We start from the raw sequence: 20328 nt of genomic DNA on the forward strand, positions 1-20328 counted from the left end.
CTTTACTACTACAAGTTTCTTGGGCAGGGAAAGTTAAGAGCTGCTTACATCTATATGTCAATGTAGTATCCATTTTTTGTATTGTATTTTCATCAACTGCCAAATGGAGCAATTCTCAGATGATAAAGTTATCTCTGTAAAGTCGCATTGGTGCCAAGGACAATTTTTGTGGCATTTACTTGCTGTTCTATAATTTGGATGGTGTTGGAGAAAACAGATAGCTGAGAAATAAAGCTTTAATTGATTAACTTTTTTGAATTAAAAAAAATCAGCCTCTACTTGTCAACTGTGCTTTCCATTTTTACTTGATTCCCATTTTGTCAATCTAATTTTTTGATCGCTACTGTTTGGTCTGAGAAACTGAGAATGGAGTTCGTCTGTTTTTACGTTATTTTTGTCCTTTCTATGTGGCCTGTTGAATGTGATGGTGTAAATGATAGCTGCTTCGTTCTTTCAGCAGTGTGATCAAAAGCATCCCGACAGTGCTGCTGGTAAGTTTTGCCATATTCATAATCGAAAAGTTCCTTTTGTTTATTCTGAGTAATGTAAATGCAAAAAACAGGATACTGTAACATATTAGCAAACAACACAAACAGCTCTGCTGGACGCTGTTATCTGGCTCAGAAATCTTTTATTCTTACATATTTAACATTTTTCAAGTACTAAAGGGTTGCAAAAATAATACACCAGTATGAACATAACAATTTAGAAAGTATAAATGTGTGCCAAACTAAATTGAATCTCCTTCAACCAGTATAGCACTTAAAAACAACCTGGTACATATAAAAATATTTTATTCAGTAACTTCCTCTGCTGGAACAACTTCCAAAAGCATCTGAAGGTGCATAGTGATGGGCTCTGAGAAAAAAAGTTATTGTTAGAGGCATTATGAGAGCACAGTATTTCTATTCAGTCTTACGCTATTTTTCTAAGTGAGGAAGTTATGAGTAGTCTGTCTCTTCTGTATTCATTTTTCAAAAAATAAGAGGTGGGGAATAAAAACAATCTTAAGATCCAAACTATAATATTCCAGGGTTTCTAAATTTGCTCTTATTAGAGTACAATTGTTCTAATTGCATAAATACGTAATATTTAGTAATCCCAAGGGGCAGGACAGATGATGGATTTTTAAATGTCTATAAAACTATTAATTCTCTCCTCTTCAGCTGGTTCCACTTTCCCTTTTAGAAATATCTCTGTATCCTGTTTTCCCTGAGATAATTGCAAAGAGTTTCTCTTGAGACTATGCAAAATCATTTTATACATGGTCACACTGGGTTCTTGCAGCTTTCACTTTACTCAGCAGCACTGTGATTAGTTCTGGTCTTAATGCTGTTAACGTAGTGAAATTGATAACCTGAGCTAAAAGCACAGTATTTTGTGGCATAAGAATATATGTCTGCTAATCTTTAGTTAATGGCTAAAGCAATGTTTTGAAATATGGACAATCGAAAAACTTAACTTTGCAGGTGAAATAGTTCTGTTCATTTTAAAAGTCAGTTTCTTTGTGCTACTGCAGTGTGTATTGCTTTTTTGTGAATTAAGTTTCATTTTCACTATGTCAGACATCACTTTTTTCCATCAGAAGGAGTAAAATACAGTCTTTACTAAAGTTCACTATATGTCTGGAAAATTGCCACTCACTACATATCTGGAAAATTGCGCCCCTCTACACCCTGCTCATGTGATTTAGATTGGATGGACCATATAATGACCTTCATTACAGTAATTAATCTAAAGTTTAGCAATGTTTTGTTGAATTTGGAGCTGGATATCTGAGGTATACTTACTTGATATTTTTTGGGGCCAGTTGAACTTAAAATGAACAAAAAGTGCATAAACTATAAGTCCACTAAGTATAAATAAAACACAGTACAAATAGGCCAGTTCAGGTGCACTGATGATTGGTGCCAGTACCAGTAAAATGGAGACTAATGTCACTATGACTGGAATGATGATGGGTATCTGCAAGACACAAAGCACAAAATTACTTTTTTATTCTTTTGCTGATCTTACAGAAGTTGCATATATGATTGAAGAATATTTTCATTGCCTTGTGCATGTCTTTCTTTTAAAAATTCTGGAATTAGATGGGGCAATTGGAAAAAAATAGCAAGAATATGGATAGGGAAAACTCTTCTGCTAAATCATTGACCAAGATCTCTGTCTGTTGCAAGTTGCAGTGGCAAAATTTGCGTTTTAGTGAATCTGGGAGATGACTCCAGTGCAGTGACCTCTGGGGTCTTATTTCGGGTACTCTGCTGACTGCAGTTTCCCATCCCTGAAAATCTGGCTTGTGCTTGTGGTCTGTGCAAGTGAAAATAAAAGTTATGTGATCTTTTCCTGGCCCTTAGGAGCTTTGTTCTAGTGCAAAACTGGAACAAAGAGACAAACTACAAATAAATGGCTAGGTTTCAGGTAAGGGGGGGGAAACAAAAACCAAGGAGTCTGCCTGAGGATGTTGTTTAAATACCCAAATATTTAGGACGAGTTCCTGTTTTAGTATTTCTGGGAATGGAGGAGAAGATACACTGAATGCTGAACTTACCCTGATTGGTCTCCTGAGTTCCTTTCTTGTAAACCTCATCACAATGAGTCCAATAGTGGTTAAACCGTAAAATATCCAGACTGCGAAACTAAAATAATTTATGAGTGTGTCAATGTCACCAGGGATAATATAAATAATAGCAATGGCCCCCTAAAAGTGAAAACAAAAATTAGTAGTCTATTATAAAAGAAGGCTGAATTGTGTCACTGTGGGCATGTGTTTGATGTTCCAGTGTGATCTGTGAATGCTTTTGCTTAAATATTTGAGTGCCAGTGTATTGCAGCACCTTTAAAGGTAGCGTTGACATCCTGCCAACATGTGTTTAGTTTTGTGTGCAATTTTAATTCCATTTTAAGGCAAGACTTAAAATTTGTATGTGTTTAATCTGTTTTGATTTTGACTATCTTGGAGTAAATGAAAATACTAAATATATACTTAGGTTATTAAAGCTACTGGGAGTTGACAGAGCAACTGAATTTTGAAGTTTTACCTTGAAGATAAGATAAATGGGTAAAATAAAAATAACAATATATTCTAGGTTTACTGCAAAATGTATTTACTGAATAGTTTTGGGGTTTTTTTAGTGAGATGTAAATGCATTTTTACAGGGAGGAAATAGGGTAGTGATAGCTTGCTTTCAGGCATCCTGCGAAATCCAGGATTTGCTAAATACTAACCATTCATTTAACTTTTTGTTTTCATGATGTGGATTCTTAAAACATTTTGATTTTAAAATCCAGTTGTGGAATGAAACTGTTCAAATTGAGAAGTCGAGGGGTTTTGTATAGTCTTTTTTCCCAATATATATTTAACAATCTTCATGTCTAGATAGTCAAAGATATGTGTCAATACTGCTGGTAAGAAATTATGAAAGTATGTATTACTGGAGAATTTCTGTTGATAATTTTTCTGTACTTAGAATATATACTTACGTAAAATATGATAGCAGGTGCTGGTGTTAAACGCTTAACACTAATGTAAGATAGCACCTTTAGCATGTGCCCTTCACGACCTGCAACATAAACAAGTCTGACAAAACAAAAGGCAATCTAGTTAGTGTGGCACCTAGACTTTTGAGTGGCATTACTGAAAAGAAAAAAGAGTACCATTCAGTTTCAGGTTTGTTTTATTGTGTGGCTACATCTGACTATAATTTCATCAGTATTTCCTTTGATATGCAGTGGGATTTAAGGACTACTGTAGTAGACTGAAATAAGGGAAATAACCAGTATTAAAGCAGTGAACTCAACTAAATTCAGAATCATCATTTTGCTCATTTAATTTAAAAATACTTGGGAAAAAAATGTTAACTACCGTGTCCCTCTTAATTATTTCCTTTTAAATTTGCTTCATATCAAAAAGCTACATTGACAACCTTCCATCAAAAAAAATTGGTCTTTACGGCCCTATTGTATTCAGATACATTCAAAATTATATATTCTTAAAGAGTAAATGGAAGCGTTGAACAACTGATAGGAATCTTTCCAATTTTTATCTTTATCATTATAGGTGTAGTCATGTTCTTACTGTTTTTTTAACTGTTCAATTTTTAGCTTTAAACTTGTTGAGGTGAAAAAACCTTTTGTGCTATACCTGCTTTGAATTAAGAATAAGGGACCTATTCTCTAATTTTTCAAACCTGCATAGCCACTGTTTCTTTTTGAAAATTAAACAATATAGCTAGATTTGCAGGTACTTCTTAACTACATTTTGTACATTTGGATCAAAAGAATGTCTATATCTTTGTAGATATATAAATATACATTTTTCAATACTTTAAAAATTTTCATTTTAAGATATTTAGAATGGGAGCTTACCTGCCTGCAGTAAAACAGGTCCCATTGGCAGATCCAATTGTAGAAAAGGCCACAAAGAGAGGAACTATCCAAGAGGCTGGATAAAGGACTCTGTCTCCAAATGTCTGGGATACAGGATTAAAATTAATCATTTTTATCATTTTAACTACCATTTAGTATATTCAGTAATGTTGGAGCCTCTTTAAAAGTACAGTAAATGGGTGTCTGAGGTATGTTATCAATAAAAATGTCATATATGTTTTGTGGAATTATTAAAGAATGCTTTGCCAAATGAAGACCTAGGTTAATTCACGAACCACTCTATAGAGTGGAATATTGGTGTCATGGTTGTTTGAGATGCAGCATCTGTAGGAAACCTTGGGAGACAGATGTAAAAAATAGACAAATTAAATTCTGTTAAAGACGCCTGGTTTGGGAATGTGTCTGCAAAACAAAAAGGAAGACAGCGTTGCAGCAGAGCAACTGATAAAGAAGGAGCAACACTGGTCGTGACAGCATGACAACCTAGGCCTTACAGGTGAACACGTAAAGGACAAGCTTGCTAAGATCTTAGACTACCCTTCTGTTTTTACCTGTGCCATGGTATGTTAGTTGTTACTACAGGATGGATTAGATCTTGTGCAGGTACATTGATCTACTGTAAATGAATTTGAATTTAAAAGTTTTTTGGCGGATAGGTTTGGGGTGTTTTGTTGGGGGATGGTTAACTTTTTTTAGTAAGTCAAGCATGAAGAGTTCTGGTAACATCAGTGCTGTTTCTTTGTCCAGTAGTAGGACACTCCTAAGTGCTAAGCAAGCTATTTACAGATGTATATACCTCTTCATACAGTGCACTCCTTTTGCTGTTTGCACTGCTGCCTTTGTACTGCTCAGTGGCAGTTCTGAGATTTTTTTCTTGTTAATTTAGTGTAAGTTTAGTGCTAGCAGATGTCTGTTGTTCAGATTGTAAGTTCAGTGGTATATTGAAGAGGGCTAGTTCCTGAACAAGATACGTATAACTAGATAGAGACATTGCTGTACCTCTTGGTGCAAACAAGATGCTGAAATGCATCAAAGTTCTACATTGTAACAGATTTATTTCTACATTAGTGTACTACACTGCTACGCTGTATTGTGTGTGCATGTCACATACTGTTTGTTTTCCCCAAAAACTTAACATTAGGAAAAATTGCTGCATGACCTGTCAATGGTTATTTCAGAGGCAGATGTCCCATGGAAAATTTGCTGAGTGGAACTGAAGGAACAGATGTGTTTTAAGACTTCAGAAATCTATATAATCTTTAATTTTATCTATAATACTATGTCTTACATTATTGCCAAAAGGCTATTTCTTAGCTTTGTTAAGAAAAAAAAGCAAGAATAAGGAGGTGAATTGTGGACTACTTGCTGTTATCTCCAGAACAACAAACTTTGATCTACTGTCATTTTACATGTGGTTGTTTCTCAGCAATACTGGAAACACTGAAAAGGGCAAAGCAGCAGTCAGATGTTGTTTTTCCTTCCATCTTTTTGGTGCTTATGGAAAACAGTCAACCTCTTGAGCTGCAGTATTTACAAAATATTAGCATTACTTTCTTGCTTCCTTTTTTTTTTTCCTTGGGATATGACAGAACTACTGTTTAAGCATTACTGAAATTAATTTTAGATTAAGAAGTAACAGTAGATAATGGGGGAAAAGGTGACACAGCGTAGACAGAAATTAATTGTATGTTAAGAAAAATTACAGGTTCCTTTTTTTGCTCATGACTTTAATGCACACAGCCTTCTCCAGATGCTCTATTACAAAATAAAGTGGCTTACCACAGCAACTGCCTGGGACTGCAGGAGTTCTGTTGAAGTCATTACGGTGAAATATGAAATGTTTATCAGAACGTAACAAACTGTAACCAAGGGGATTCCAATAATTATAGATAGCGGTAGATTTCTAAAGAATGCAAAAGTAAGACTCCATCAGCATTGCTATATCACTGGTAGAGTTGTCACAGTAAACTGTGGACTCTTACTTTTCCCCATATGCTCTTTAGGTGTATTTACATTTCTTTATTGTAGAGCCATGGAAATCAGGATTTTACAACAGGAAAAATACAAATTTGCATGATTTTACAGAGCCTGTAATAGATGTTAATTAGCTTTGTATATTAGTGCTCAAACCTTGATAACCATCGCTTTTAAAAACAAACCAAAAGATATGCCTGCTCGTACAAAAATATTAAGTGTTTGATTTTTGTCATTAGAAACACTGCTTTCCTTCACAGTTTTACCTGTAAGGATTTTTAAGTTCTTCTGTGATGTAATTGAGTTGATTCCTGGAAGGAAAAACATTCATACTATGTTATTAGCAGTCAGATGTTGAAATACTGATATATTATGAAGTCAGGTGTTATTTTTTGTGTTACTGGCTTTTACCTTTTCAGTTAAAAAAAGAAAAAGGTGCAACTAATCTTTTTTAAGTGGTGAAACTGCAGAACAAAAAACTATGTGAGCTTCTTATCTGAATGTCAGCCTCTTGATTCACCATCTTTTTCTCCATTATCTTTTCCTCCTCACCGTTTTAGAAGTATCTCTGAGATTTTTTTTGAAATAAGATTGTCTTAGTTCTTGGATAAAATATCACAGAATAACAAAAATTTGGCAGATGTTTATCTCAAATTTACAAGATTGCCTTTGAAGCTCAAGCTTCGTAATATCTGAGTCTTTTCAAATAAAAGCACAAGCATGCCCTTTACAAGGACTGAAGCAAGTCTGCTAATGTTTCACAATCGTTCTGTAAATCATACTGTCCAGAAAACTGGCATGAAAGTGTTTTTAAGGATTACACTTAGCAGAATTATGATTTCCAAATACTTGTTTTTGCTAGAGCATGTAGACCAGATTGAAACAAGATTTTTACTCATCAACTTCTGAAAATGTGGGGAGGAGTTGGTTTTTACAGTTCAACAGGCTAATTTTCAAACATCGGTGCCTGGTGGTTACATATTGAAATAATTGTTTGGGCACCAGCTTCCCTGTCCCCTTAAAAAACCTAGATGAATGTCAGAATTAGCAGACTTACATGTCTGAGTTGAGACACTCAAGCTTGGAAATAGAACCTGAAAGAGTAATCCACTTAAAAATAAATACAGTTTTAAGCATCTAAATGGGACTTGCTTTTTTGCAAGTTAAGATTTATATTCTTAATTCCTTCCAAAATATGGATCTATGTGTAAACTTTTACAGTTGGAACATTTAAGAATAGCATTAATGGATCAGACCTTGATAGTAGATTTGTGCCAACAGAGCCCTAGCCCAGTTGACATTCCCTTTAGTTTCAGGAACTGAACCATGTAAACTATTTTCTGGACTGTGGCAGAGATTAAGTTAAATATTCTTGCTGGTAAAGTTTATTCTTATGAAAATAACTCTGGAAAGCACTCTTCTGAGTATTTAATATAAATGCTGTATGTAGAGCATAAATGTAAACCTAAATCCAACCATATCTGTGGTGATTTTCAAATGTAAGTGCTTTCTTAAATCTACATGGTAGATAGTACTGGATAAACAGATGTGGAGATTTAAAATTGGAAGTTTTTCAGGGAAGAAGGCTTCAGTGTTTTTACATTAATTCCAAATGAAACTGAATAAGAAAAAATTTGAAAGTTGAACCAGACGAATTCTGGCACTTGATGGGCTTTTTTTTTAATGCCCTCCTGTACTAATCAAACAGCATTACATATTTCATCAGAAATGGAATTTGATGGGATAATCTGTAGGGGCTCTGGGAAGGCTGTTTTGCCTAACATAATGGAATTAAACTCTTATATTCTCCTCATGACCGCAGTATCTAAGCGCTTTCAGCCACAAAGCAGTAGCCCTTTCAGTATCTAATGTAGTTTCTTTCCCTAGTAAACAGCAACTTGAGGATTTGGGGGGGGAAGGCATGTTGGGGCATTAAAACTAGTGTTCTTTTTCCAGAATTCCTTAAGAAATCCTTAATAACAAGTGAGATGTTAACTTTTTCAGATCACGTCTTTGCACACTACAGGAAAAGAGTAAACCAGTTAAAGGCTGTTTAACCGTTAACGCTAGTAAAGATACCTTACCATCCATCGTACGCCCAGAGTCCGTTATAAAATGCCAAACCAATAGAACTAACAGAAATTTTACTGTCCTTAAAAGAATCTTCAAAGTTTTCAGTTTTTCCTGCAAATAAGATGTGGATTACTGATCAGTGTTGAAATGAATTCCTTTAATCCCCACCAGATGAAGAAACATTCCAACATGTTTCATGTTTTGAAACATCTCGCTGTTAAAATTAGTACCGCTTTTTATTAATTAATCTGTAGTGTTGCATTTCCCACCCCTTCTCTAAAAGAAAATAACCATAGTTCCCAAGAGATCTGGAACTAAAATACTGAATAAAGCGAGCCTTATTGTTGTGCTGCTTCTGTCAATGGGAAACTTTTTTAATGGTCATAGCAGAAGCTAAAACAATTTTTGCAAGTAAAGTATTTAATTACCTTGTGCAAGGAGAACAATTCCACTTACAATAATGATTGTGACAATGATCATTTTAGCAGCCGTGAGAAAATTCTGAAGATAGCTTCCCAACTTCACACTCAGTGAATTCACTATTGTAATTACCACTAAAAAAAATATATTTATTAAATTTATCAAAATTGAAAGAAAAGTTGCCTCTTAAAACCTTCCCCTCCCCTTATTTACTGTATTGCTTTTTCTTCCCACTGTTTGTATTATTGATACAGTTTTTTAGCATACTAATGTTTGGATAACTTTTAAAATAGTGAGGAAAAACAGTTTTATGAATCAGATTTTGATAGTACCTTTAACAAAAAAAAAATACTGAAGTTGCACAGCATTCTGATAAATACAGAAATAATATCTCCACACTTAATTTTTCTTCCTTTTCTGCTAGAGATAAGCATTCATTCCACAGCTGTATTTTAGTAAAGAATAAAAGAAACTTAGACTAGGAGCAGACCACTTTAAAATCTATTCTTTTTGTATGTTGTTGAATTAAGTTATTGTGGGAAGGACTAGCTGTACTGTGTTCCAAAGTTTTCTGTTGCTTTCAGTGTAGGATCACTTCCCAATGTCTTCTTGAAGATTAACCTACTAAGTCTTACTGTGCTGAAATGCATTCACTGATGGGGCTGAACAGAAATCACTATGCAATTATGGATCTTGTCTCTTTCTTAAAAGAAAAAGTATGGACTTTACCAATGGCAGCTGCAGCCAGACACTTGATGACAACTTGGGGTGGATCACAACCTGGATAAAAAGGAGTTGATGCATATTCTGCAAAGCTGAGACAAATGATGGCAAATGAACTGGGTTTTGTGACAAGTAAGCTTGTCCAAGAAAACAAAAACGCTGGAATTGGGCCAAATGCTTCCATAAGATAAGGATATTCTCCCCCGGATTTTGTAATCATTGTGCCAAGCTCAGCATAACAAAGTGCCCCTGAATAACAAGAAAAGCACTTATTGGTTATTTAGTTCATGTACTTCTTAAACTATGACTAGCTAGAGCAGTTTATCATTTTTAATAGATAGCAAAGTTAAAGAAATGGGTATATACAATGCATCATTACTTTTATAATGTTACACTATATTTTTTTCCAATTGCTCACAAGCAGTTAAAATTTTTTTGCATATACAGTAAAATGTACTGAAACTGTTAAGTTACAGTCAGGAATTTACTACTATTTGTGTTTAAGACTTCAGCAAAGTACAGACATTCTGATTGCGTATTAGATTTCTTTTTAAGAAACCAACACTATACAAAGCATCTAAGTGATAACTGCACTGGCTGACTTACCTTTTGGAAACTTAAAAGACTTGCTGCACAATTTCGAAGTAAAATGTCTACTAAGCTCAGCTTTAACGTACAGTAATGCTTCCAGGTTTATTGCTGTATCTGGTATTTTGCTTAAAGGTTTTTTGCATATTCTGTGTACCTGACACAATGCCCAAAGAATTCTTTTTTGTTTTACTACTTGAAATATTTTTAGGTGCTTAGCACTAAATTTTCCGATGATAGAGTATTAGATTTACACAATTACATAAGTAGAAAAATAGCAGAATTACATAGCTCACTGCCAGTAAATTTCATATTTTGCCTGTGACTTAAGTATTCTCTTCATTTCAGTTAGTGGATGAAGAAAGCAAAACTAAAATTTGCTTTCAAAACTTTTCAAAACTAAAAATGTGCTTTACAATTTTAACAACTTAATTTATCTTTTATAAATGGCACATACTTTAAGTTTTGCCTGAATGCTGCTACATTCATCAGGGTCTGATTGATTGTGGTCTAGGTGCCACTAACCAATTTGTGAAATGAGAGTAGAAATAGTAGATGCAAAGATTCAGATTCTTTGACGACTCATTTACCTAATGTTGCAAGAATTCCGCAGGCTGCCCAGATGGTTAAACAAGGACCCACAGCTCCAACATTGGCGAGTACTGATTTTGGAGAAACAAAGATACCTGAGCCTATAATTGTACCAACAATCATACAGATTCCACTGATGAGGCCCACCTTGAAATAAAAGGAGACATTTTGGTAAAGTAATTGCTAATAATTTAATAATTACTCTTCAGCTTAATACAATTACAGTAATTGTCATTACTGGGGTTTTTTTCAGCTTTCAACATACAGCTTTTATGAAGTAATAAACTACGTGAAGTTTCTCTTTTCTTTACCAGATACATACAGACCCTGTGACATATTCCTGCTGTTTCTAAAAGTAGTTATTTGGACTTTGCCTGCCTGTTTATTTGCTTTATTAAACCATTCTTTGGATTACATAGGTCTCAAATCTAACCTTGTACAGGTGTGTGTCCCCTTTCCACTCTGGTTAAACTCTGACATTCTTCTATGAGTACTTGAGGAATTATGAATTCTCTTAAGCTTCAAAATTTGTTTTCCTAGATGGACTCTTAGTTTTTTGGTTTTTTTTCCTTTAAGCAGTTGTTTTCCTCTCCTTGCTTCAGTTATTTGTGCACAGGAATTATCTTGATACTGCTAGGTGGTGAAAAGATCATGTTCTCCTGACCTTGTAGTAACCTTTTCTGGGAGGTGTCTCCCAAAAAAACTTTAAAAAGCTACTGAAATTTTCCTGTTAGTTACGCCTAGTCTTAACCATCAATATTTTGCTAGTCTTGGCACCAAACTGAAACCACATAGAGAATCTTTTTCCAAGTTACTTAAAGAGGAATTTCACTGCCTCCTGAAGAGAAACTTGTTGGAGAGTTAAGTGGCACATCTGTTTTCTAAAGCGTCTTGTCTTTCTGTACCAGTAGCTATTTTATGGCCATAAACACTAACGAACTTTCAGAAGCAATGAGCTCAACAACCCACTTCAGCCTCTGAGAAGTGCGTGTGAAAAGAAATAATAAAGTTTATAAAGTGTCTCACTTGATCAACTTTGGATTTATCAGATGCAAAAATAATACAAAGACTTAAAAAATACGTATTTTTTTAAATTGTGTTTATATTGGAGGTATTTAACTAGTAATTAGCAGTTTCCTAAAATGTAAACCAACCACACTGTCAAGGTATTAATTAGTACATCAGTGCTAAATGGGGACACAATTGCAGTTTTTGTACGATGATGCATTGTACACAGATACTCCCCCTGCTGCCTCCCTCTGCCAGCCCCTCACACGCATGCAGACTGAAGGCGGAAAAGAGTAAGTTTGCCTGCTTTTGTAGGTTCATCGTTTGGGGTTCGTGACTCTGAACGGATTGTCCATCCTCTTTTCTGCTGTGTTCTCCTTTTCTTTTCCTCAAGCTTTCTTCACCCATTTGGTTTACTTGATGAAATCTCTAAGGAAATAAAAACAAAGTATCAGTCTAGCATATTGTTTGTGCGAGTTTTGCTGAGATATATGGGTCTAAAATTGTGTAGTCAAATATTGCCAGAAAACATAAATACACACTTACTCACAGGCAAAGGACTTCCGTTTAACTACCTACTTGGAGATTAAAATGAAGAAGTCTACTTCACCTCACCCATCTGATTTGCTGTGGATTTTCCTCACACCCAGCTGGCAGTGAGTGTCTTTTGTATCTTCTCTCTCAGGTTACATTCAGTTGAGAGGATGTCCGTACCAGAACAATCTAGGTTTTATAGCTAGTCCCTCCTTTGAATTCTTCCAGAGGTCCAGACAGATTTAATCTTCCTCCCCAAAGCATGTCTGTTTTCTTATCTAGGAGACCTTCTTTCTGATCTTCGTTAAATTAGGTCTCACTTCCTTGGAGGTGCAAGTATCTGCTAAACCAGCAAGTCTGCTGTAATTGTCTAATTAGCAGCTCTTTGCCTCAAAAAGAGTCTTCTCGGTGTTGACTCAGGGTGAATGTCTTTTACTGAACGTTTTGTTCTGTTTAGAATTAGAATGTAAACAGTTTGTTTTCAAATTTAAATTTAGACTTGTGGGGGTTTTTGAGGATTTTGCTTGTTGCCCATAGTACTGGAATAAAATACGACCTGAGATAGTGAACGAAATTGATCAGGTTAGGTCTTGATTCTCAAAAGCTGATTCAGTCAAAAGTCTCGTCTGTCCTCAGACCCTACAGCTATAATTACTAGAATCTGAATTTTGAAAATAATTTGCAGTTATACAGACAGTAATTCAGGAATGCTTCACGTTTAGACAACTTGGCTAGTATCCAGGAATTCTTGGCTACAAAAATTGTAGTATTTTAAATTGACAGAATGCCTATCTCAGTACTGCTGGTCTTCAGAAACATTTGGACTATAAAGACATCAGGTTTATGTTTTGAATTAAAGATTTTTAAAATAAATCATCATGAATCCAGCTTTTAAGATTAAACCTACAATAAAAAACTGCCCATGTAAGGAATGCAGGGCTTGGGTCACTGAATTTTATTACAGCTTTGTGCCCAGCTTCTCTTTGAAGTCTTGTATTTAGAATGTTTTAATCATAGTCTTTTAGCAATTCATACTTTCACTTACCTTATTTATTTATATTTGTTTGGTGTTAATCAGGCTCCAGGAATCTTTGTATAGTGTATTTCTTTATCTCTCCCGTTAGATTTACCAGCCAGTTAGACAGCAAGACATGTCCATGTCTGAAACCAGAACACGCAGAAGCAGCAGCAGCTTAAGTACAGAGGTTATAAAAGGTAATCATTAAACCCATTCTCAGCCAAGAAGCTTTGAGATAGGAACCACAGGTAAACCAATAGTCCAATTAGTTTATCTTTAAAAAAAAAAAAGTCTTTGTTCCATTCGTGAGAATGTTTGTCCAGTACCTAAGTAGTATGTTACATAGTGAGAGTGAACCGTAATTTAAAGAGTCTGTTTTGATGATTTTACATCGAGCAATTTTTAATTTAGAAATACTTTGGCAGATAACCTTGAAGTAATTGTTGTATTATGGGTGTATTAAAAACATCTGTCCAGATGTTAGCTGCATCTTATAAAAATAGTTCATGTTTTTATCTTGAGAAGGTAGAGAAGTGTGAGCAGAAATCTTTCTTTTGTTTTTCATTAACCTGAAGGCAGCTGAGTGGGCAGCTTGTGTTCCCTTCACTTGCAGTTCAAATTAATTTTTCATTTTTGCAGATGTTTAAAGATCTTGCTTTAGTGAAAAATGCCATTCTCTATTGTTACCCTGAATGCTATGAAATAAGGTAGCTTCTTTGATTCTGGCTAATCATCCCTAAAATATTTGCAAAGACCCCCTTAATCATGTCTCACTTCATTGTGTTTGGCAATGCAGTTATACAGCTCCTTTCCTGTAAAACATACAAACCAGTAAGTCCTGATAACCTGATCTAACTTGAGATGACATTTTTCAGATGTACTGGTATTAGTCACTGATGTTATCTTGTTAAGATAATGCCTCAGAAAATTGTAGTACAGGATTGGAAATAAGACCAAATTGTTGGACCTAAATATCAACAAAACTCTATTCCTGGCATGATTTGACAGTTGTTGGTTTTTTTTTTTAACCTTCTGTTTAAGCATGCAGGCTTGATCAACAGGAATTCCTTTCTTTTTAATGTTGATGTAAATCTGTGACTAAAAAAGGACTCTTAAGAAAATGTTGAATAGACTTACATTGGTTTATATTTGCCATGTGTTGTGATGGTTGAGCCAGACTATTCTGTGAATGTCTTTTTTCCAAGATTGAGATTGCCAAGTAATGTCAGTACTGAAAACAAAACAAAACCAAAGCTGTGTTTTTTTCCTCACTGTCTTTTTCATCTCTTTGTTTTTCTTCTTTAATTCTCACAGAAATAGGGTTACACTTCAAGAGAAGCTCTTCCATCTTAACTAACTTCTTGTTCAAAAATTACTACCTGAACAATGGTTGGACAAGTTCTGTTTTTCCTACAGATACAGAGAATAAAGACTCTTAAAACTGTAGTCTTACTACAAGCATATGAAAAGCCAGATACCAACAACTTCTTTTTCTGCATCTTTTACAAGGACTTTAAAAATATTTTTCATGGTAGTTGTGATGTAGGATTAAATAAACTAATGTTTCTATATCCATCAATTGCAGATGCCTAGTTTGGTATCAGATATTATATAATGTACATCTATGTTTTCTATAGCTGATAATTTTGAAAATGAAGATTTGTAATCTTATTATCATTCTGATGTTTTTCCTGAAATGCTACAAGGATCATTGAAATAGCTAATGTGAAAACAAAAAAGAAGGTGGGGAAATCATATTATGGGGCTAACTTTGTCCTTCAAAATGAAGTAGACGCACCTTTCATATCTCTGCCCTGGAATTTCCAGACCAACAAGAAAAAGGGGAAAAAACTTACATAATATTGATGAAAAGGTAATGGAGTATGTCATCTTTAATTCCATGTGAAGTCTTTGAATTTTTTGTGCAGAGATATGTTCTACACGCCTTGTGATGTTTTCAGCTGTGTTTTCTTTCCACATCAGATTTACACTCTGTTTCTTCAGATGCAATAAAGGCAACACTGGAAATATGTTGAGTTTATGCCTAAGCAGCCAGTTTTCTTTAATCAATCTGGAATGGGAATTTGGAGAGTTCTGTTGAATAGGTGTCTTAAATCTCTGCCAGTGGCTTGACCTTAACTAGCCTGTTTCCTTATAAAAAAGGAAAAGTATCTTCATTTATTGTCTAGTTTTGTTTTTAAGGGTTAATTTTCTTGTGATGCTATAAACTTGTTAAAGGATTTGCAATTTTACCAGCAATCCTTCTTTTCCTCATCCACTTAAGGAAAAAATAACAGTAGAATCCTTGAACTCAATGTTTATTTTCTTTATGGACAAGAGAAACGGCATTTTACAGCCATGGGAAGACTCCTTCCCTCTCAAATATATACATAGATGAAGAGATCAAGGAGTTCAGATTCCAAGGGGCTGCAGAAGCAAACACTTTGTGGGCTGGTCCTGTCTAAACAGTGTAGTTTGAACCTTTTCAAAAGCTATTTACCAATTAAATCGTAAAAAGTAATTTTCAACTTTAATTCGGGAAATAGGAGAGGGCACAGTATATAAATACCCTTTTTATTATCATTAGTCACTAATAATAAAGGTTAATGTTTGCTAGGGTTGGTATTTATTGCTTGCAGTAATGCAGATGTTAGGCTTTGACCAATACTTAAGCAAATGGTAAGGATTATTCTAACTTGCAGGTTTTAATTGTAGCTTAGCAGTATCTCAGAATGGGTACTTTCCATTCTAACCTTGCTACTTAACAGGTTCATTTTAATCAGAGGACGAGTCTGTTTACTTGCACTTGCTCTTCTTTGAATCCTACCATTAATAAATGTTCTGTAAGAAGTGATCTCACTACTGTCATCCTTAAATGCATTTTAATTTTTTTTTCTGAGTAATTGCAGGCATGCTGCAAGTGGAATATAAGAAAGCAGTATTTTATTAATAGCTGTCTTGATACTGGGTGATGCTACTGGATTGCAAGATCTGTGCATCTTGTGGGGGTCAGTAGGAAGAATTAGATGACTACATAGTTCTTAAAGCCCATAGTATATATGTTTAATACCTGCATTTTTTTCCTACTTAGTTCTTGGTTACAATGCACTTGCTTTTGACCCTGTGACAAATAAGGCTTTTGAAAAAATCTTCGGGTTTGCTAAAGTTTTGCACTAGACCTGTCTGAATAGTGCACATTTTTTAGAAGGACAAAGATTTTCTGGTTTTGTTTGTGGTTTTGGGGTTTTTTTAAGCACAGCTGTACAGAGATCTTCATACACTTGTAAATGCTGGGTATCACAAAATCACAAAAAATCAAGGAGTCTCCTCTTAAGGATACTCTTAAGGAATTTTGATAGCCTCTGAAGAAAATTATCTTGAGTATATCAAATTAGAGATTTTTCAGAGCTTTCAGGATCGAAAGTTTTCAAAAGTGTTTCAGAGCCTGATCAGAATTAGTGATTTCTCAAATACACAGCCAGCTCCTCTTCTTTTTCTGTTTGAGGAACGAGTGCCTCACTTTGATCTCCTTTTTGAGTCCAAAATTCAGGTTGCATTCCTCTGGTGTTTCATCAAGGAGGGATTAACAGATAACATTGGCTTTGGAAGACAGCATCTTTAGCATGCCCCTTTCTTGCTGAGGAAGACAGCAGTGAATACTCTTCGTCTTGCTTTTTACAGTTTACAGAAACAGAAGCACTTCATAGAGGTTATGATGCTCTGGGCTAAATACTTTTGAAGTCTCAGTTTAGTTTTAAATTTACCAAAACCAAGCATTTGATATGTAAAACAGATTTTAAGTACTACAATATGATATCTTTATATGTTTCTTATCTGAATGCATGTTTATATAGGTACGTTGAAATGAATTTAGTACAGGAAAAAAAATTCAGAACTAAAAAAATCTGCAGATGTCGCTCACTGAGAAACCACATTTTTAAGGTAAAGAAGCCGTCAAAGTGCATCTGCTCTTCTAGATTCAAGCTGATTGACACTGTAGAATTTTTACCATATTTACTTGCATTAGATTTGCAGAGTAGGATGAGTGCTCAGAGCTCTCCTAAATGGAAGAGCTGTGCCTGGGCAGGCCAGAATTTGTAGTCCCAGAGGGAAAGCTCTTAGAACTCGTGACTCAATGTGCCAGTGTAGTGGCATGAATTTTTCATGGTGAGAAATCTTGGGAGGCTCTCTTCTGAGCACTTGAGCAATGTTCTGGCTAGGAAGCATCTTTGTGGCTTAAAAATAGTGAGGGAAGAAGAAAACGGCTGGGTTTAAATGACTTGTAAATGGACAGGAGAAGTTTTCTAATAGGCTAGAAATTAGAAAATTACCCTGAGTTCGCAGGACATTAGGGCATACTTATCTCAGTGTGTCTGTTGAGCGTCAGTATCTCCCTGGTGTTTACACAACAACTGAAGCAGAGTATGAGATACTCTGACAACAAAGTAAGAAGTAAAGCTAATGGAAAATGCGTTGTAACCACCGAAGTTTGCTCCAGACTCTCCAGTGGTTTTGGAAAGGTGGTGGCAGTGTTTGCTCTTTGAATTTATAATCACATTACTTAATCCAAATGCTTTTCTAGTGAAAATTATGTTCAGGTATTATGGACAGAATATACTCTGTAAATTCAGCAGTGAAACTTCCAACATGACTACAGTTCCACAAATTCTGAACTGTTTTCTCAATTTCTTCATAGGAATTGAAGAACGCGCTTTGTTTTTATGTTTTGTGAAAGGAAGGTGAAACTACTTCACTGGTTCAATTTACAGACTGGAAGATACCATAGAAGGAAGGAAGGTGCAGTATATCAGAAGCAGCATGCTCTGTCAGCTGTGGTTGACATTAAATAGTAAGTTGCTACTGTCAGGTGGGTAACAGAAAAAATAAATTGGCAGGGGTAGGGTTTTTGTAGTAGTATAAAACAGCCAAATAATTTCTGTAGTAAGTATCTATATTTAGTATCTATGAAACAAGGCAAAGTGAAATGATTTTTAAAATCTCATTAAGTTCTGGGTTTTTAAGGTACAGTTTCTTCAATACCAATGTACTAACCAAGCTCATTCACTTGATTATGCAAAATTCCAACACATTCACACTTGAGTGTGTTTGGAACTTGTTTCTAAATACAAGGTGATGATTTACTCAGAACAGGGTAGTTAATTCTTCATTTCAGCGCTTTAAAGATGCATAAAAGTTGTTACCTGTACAAACAGGAAGACTATTCTGCCCTTTGTTTCTTTGTAGTACTATAGTACCTAGCAGTAATAGCTGTGACACTGGACTATAAAGGAATGAGTTGCAGTGAGTATGAATTTATCAGTATTTCAGTCAAAACAAACTGGTTTTATTTCTCAAAATAATAAGCTAAGTGGATAGGGAAGAAATAGTAAAGTATATCCATTTTGGAAGGGCTTTTATTGGTGAGTCTTGATATTCTTAACGGCAAACTGTGGTGGCAAGGTCTAAAAAGATGTATTAAAATCTGTGATAGAGTAGATTAAGAACTAATTGAAAAACTTAGGCAGAAAGAAGCAGTGGCTCAGTGTCAGGCTCACTGGGAAAAGGTTTGTTCTGCAGGAATGTGTCCTGGGTCTGTTCTGTTCAGAGGTTGTGTTTATATTGCAGTGCACAGAAAATACTGTGAATGTCCAAATTTGTGAACAGTACGAAATAGGGAGGATTCTCTGATAGAGTGGGCTGGTGAAGGGCTAGAATGTATTGCCCGGAGAGGTTAAAAGGATTCCTTCATTACACACCTTTACTGAAAGATTAAACCAGCATCTGTCAGTAGTGGCCCAGTAAATCCTCCTGTAAGGGCATTTTTCAGTGATCGTAGATTTTCTGTAGTGTGCTGAAAACCACACCAAGCAGGGGAGAGAAGTCAGAACAGATGTACCAGCTTCAGAAGACATAATAGTTAGAATCATGAAAAGCTTTTGTGGTTCCTGAGTTATTGTGACATCCTGAAAGCTTTGAGTTCATGCTTGTGACCATTGTGCAGGATTCGCAGTATATGCTTCGGTATGTGCACAGTGATTTCTATGCAAATCATGTCAGCTGGAGAGAGAAAATTAGATCTCTGTTTGTTTATTTGATTGCTGCAGGAGGTAGAGGCTTCAAAGGTTTACAGTACCCATATAATGTCCACAAAGTACATGGTAGTACTTTGGAGTTTAGGTAACAGGTTCTGCGTGAGCATGTGTGATAGACACTCTGCAGCCTCTGTCAGATGCAGGATTTTGAGTTTCTTAAGGCAGTTGTTTCACAGTTCAGATTGCACCTTTGGTACTCACCCTGATGCTATTTTCTTCCATGAACTTCATCCCACTCCTTAGCGTGGCTTGGTTCAAAGGTTACTTGAAGTAATTTATTTTCATCCTTGGTGTTAACAGAAAAGTGAAGAATGATTACAAGTTTTGTTTCTTCCTTAGTTTTCACACACTAGTTAGAGAATAAATTTGTAACTTTGTGTTTCCCAGAAGTTCCCTCCAAAGATGAACCTATAGTAAATGTTGCCAGATTATTAGCTTTCTTTTGGTTTAGCAGTATTGCATTTTTGTGTGTAGTAGCAAGGAGTGGAAACAAACCAGTCAGTGGCTGGTATTGTATATTACTAGGGCTAGGGAGTTTAAAAAAATTGTAGCGAGGGCAATCTTTTCACTCTGGAGGAAAGGTTAACATAACCAAATCCTAGTAGTTAATTGGGGGTCAACTGCAGCTGTGTCTGATACTGTCAGAGATAATATATTTACGTTTCTTAATTCTTAAAGAATTATCTATAGTAAAATGCACTATATTGTTTACTTTTTATTCTTTTGCATTGTTTGCTTTCATTATTTATTTCTCAGCTGAAGCAAGGTGAATGGAGCTCTCTGCTGTGTTGGTACAGGTTAGTTGAACAGACTGTTGCAGGTGCTAACAGAAGGATTTTGCCATGTGTCAGCTGGGATCTGATAAATGTAAATGCGAAAGCAGCAGCCAGCAAGTATATTGGGTAGTGTTACATGGTGAGC

General features: G+C 35.3%; 1 protein-coding gene across 1 annotated transcript; it reads right to left on the minus strand.

The window, feature by feature from the left end:
• Nucleotides 1-611: 611 nt before the first annotated feature.
• On the minus strand, nucleotides 612-19688 carry SLC7A9 (solute carrier family 7 member 9). Its single transcript, XM_074881768.1, has 15 exons — nucleotides 19609-19688; nucleotides 19072-19372; nucleotides 13343-13458; nucleotides 12067-12192; nucleotides 10755-10902; nucleotides 9583-9825; nucleotides 8862-8987; nucleotides 8445-8544; nucleotides 6627-6671; nucleotides 6166-6289; nucleotides 4366-4469; nucleotides 3481-3577; nucleotides 2549-2698; nucleotides 1791-1965; nucleotides 612-858 (listed from the first exon to the last, which is right to left on the minus strand). The coding sequence occupies exons 4-15, from the start codon at nucleotides 12169-12171 to the stop codon at nucleotides 794-796; spliced, it is 1482 nt and encodes a 493-aa protein (XP_074737869.1). The 5' UTR covers nucleotides 12172-12192; nucleotides 13343-13458; nucleotides 19072-19372; nucleotides 19609-19688; the 3' UTR covers nucleotides 612-793.
• Nucleotides 19689-20328: the final 640 nt, after the last annotated feature.

This window comes from Strix uralensis, chromosome 12 (genome assembly GCF_047716275.1).
Source record: "Strix uralensis isolate ZFMK-TIS-50842 chromosome 12, bStrUra1, whole genome shotgun sequence".
Classification (NCBI taxonomy): Eukaryota; Metazoa; Chordata; class Aves; order Strigiformes; family Strigidae; genus Strix; species Strix uralensis.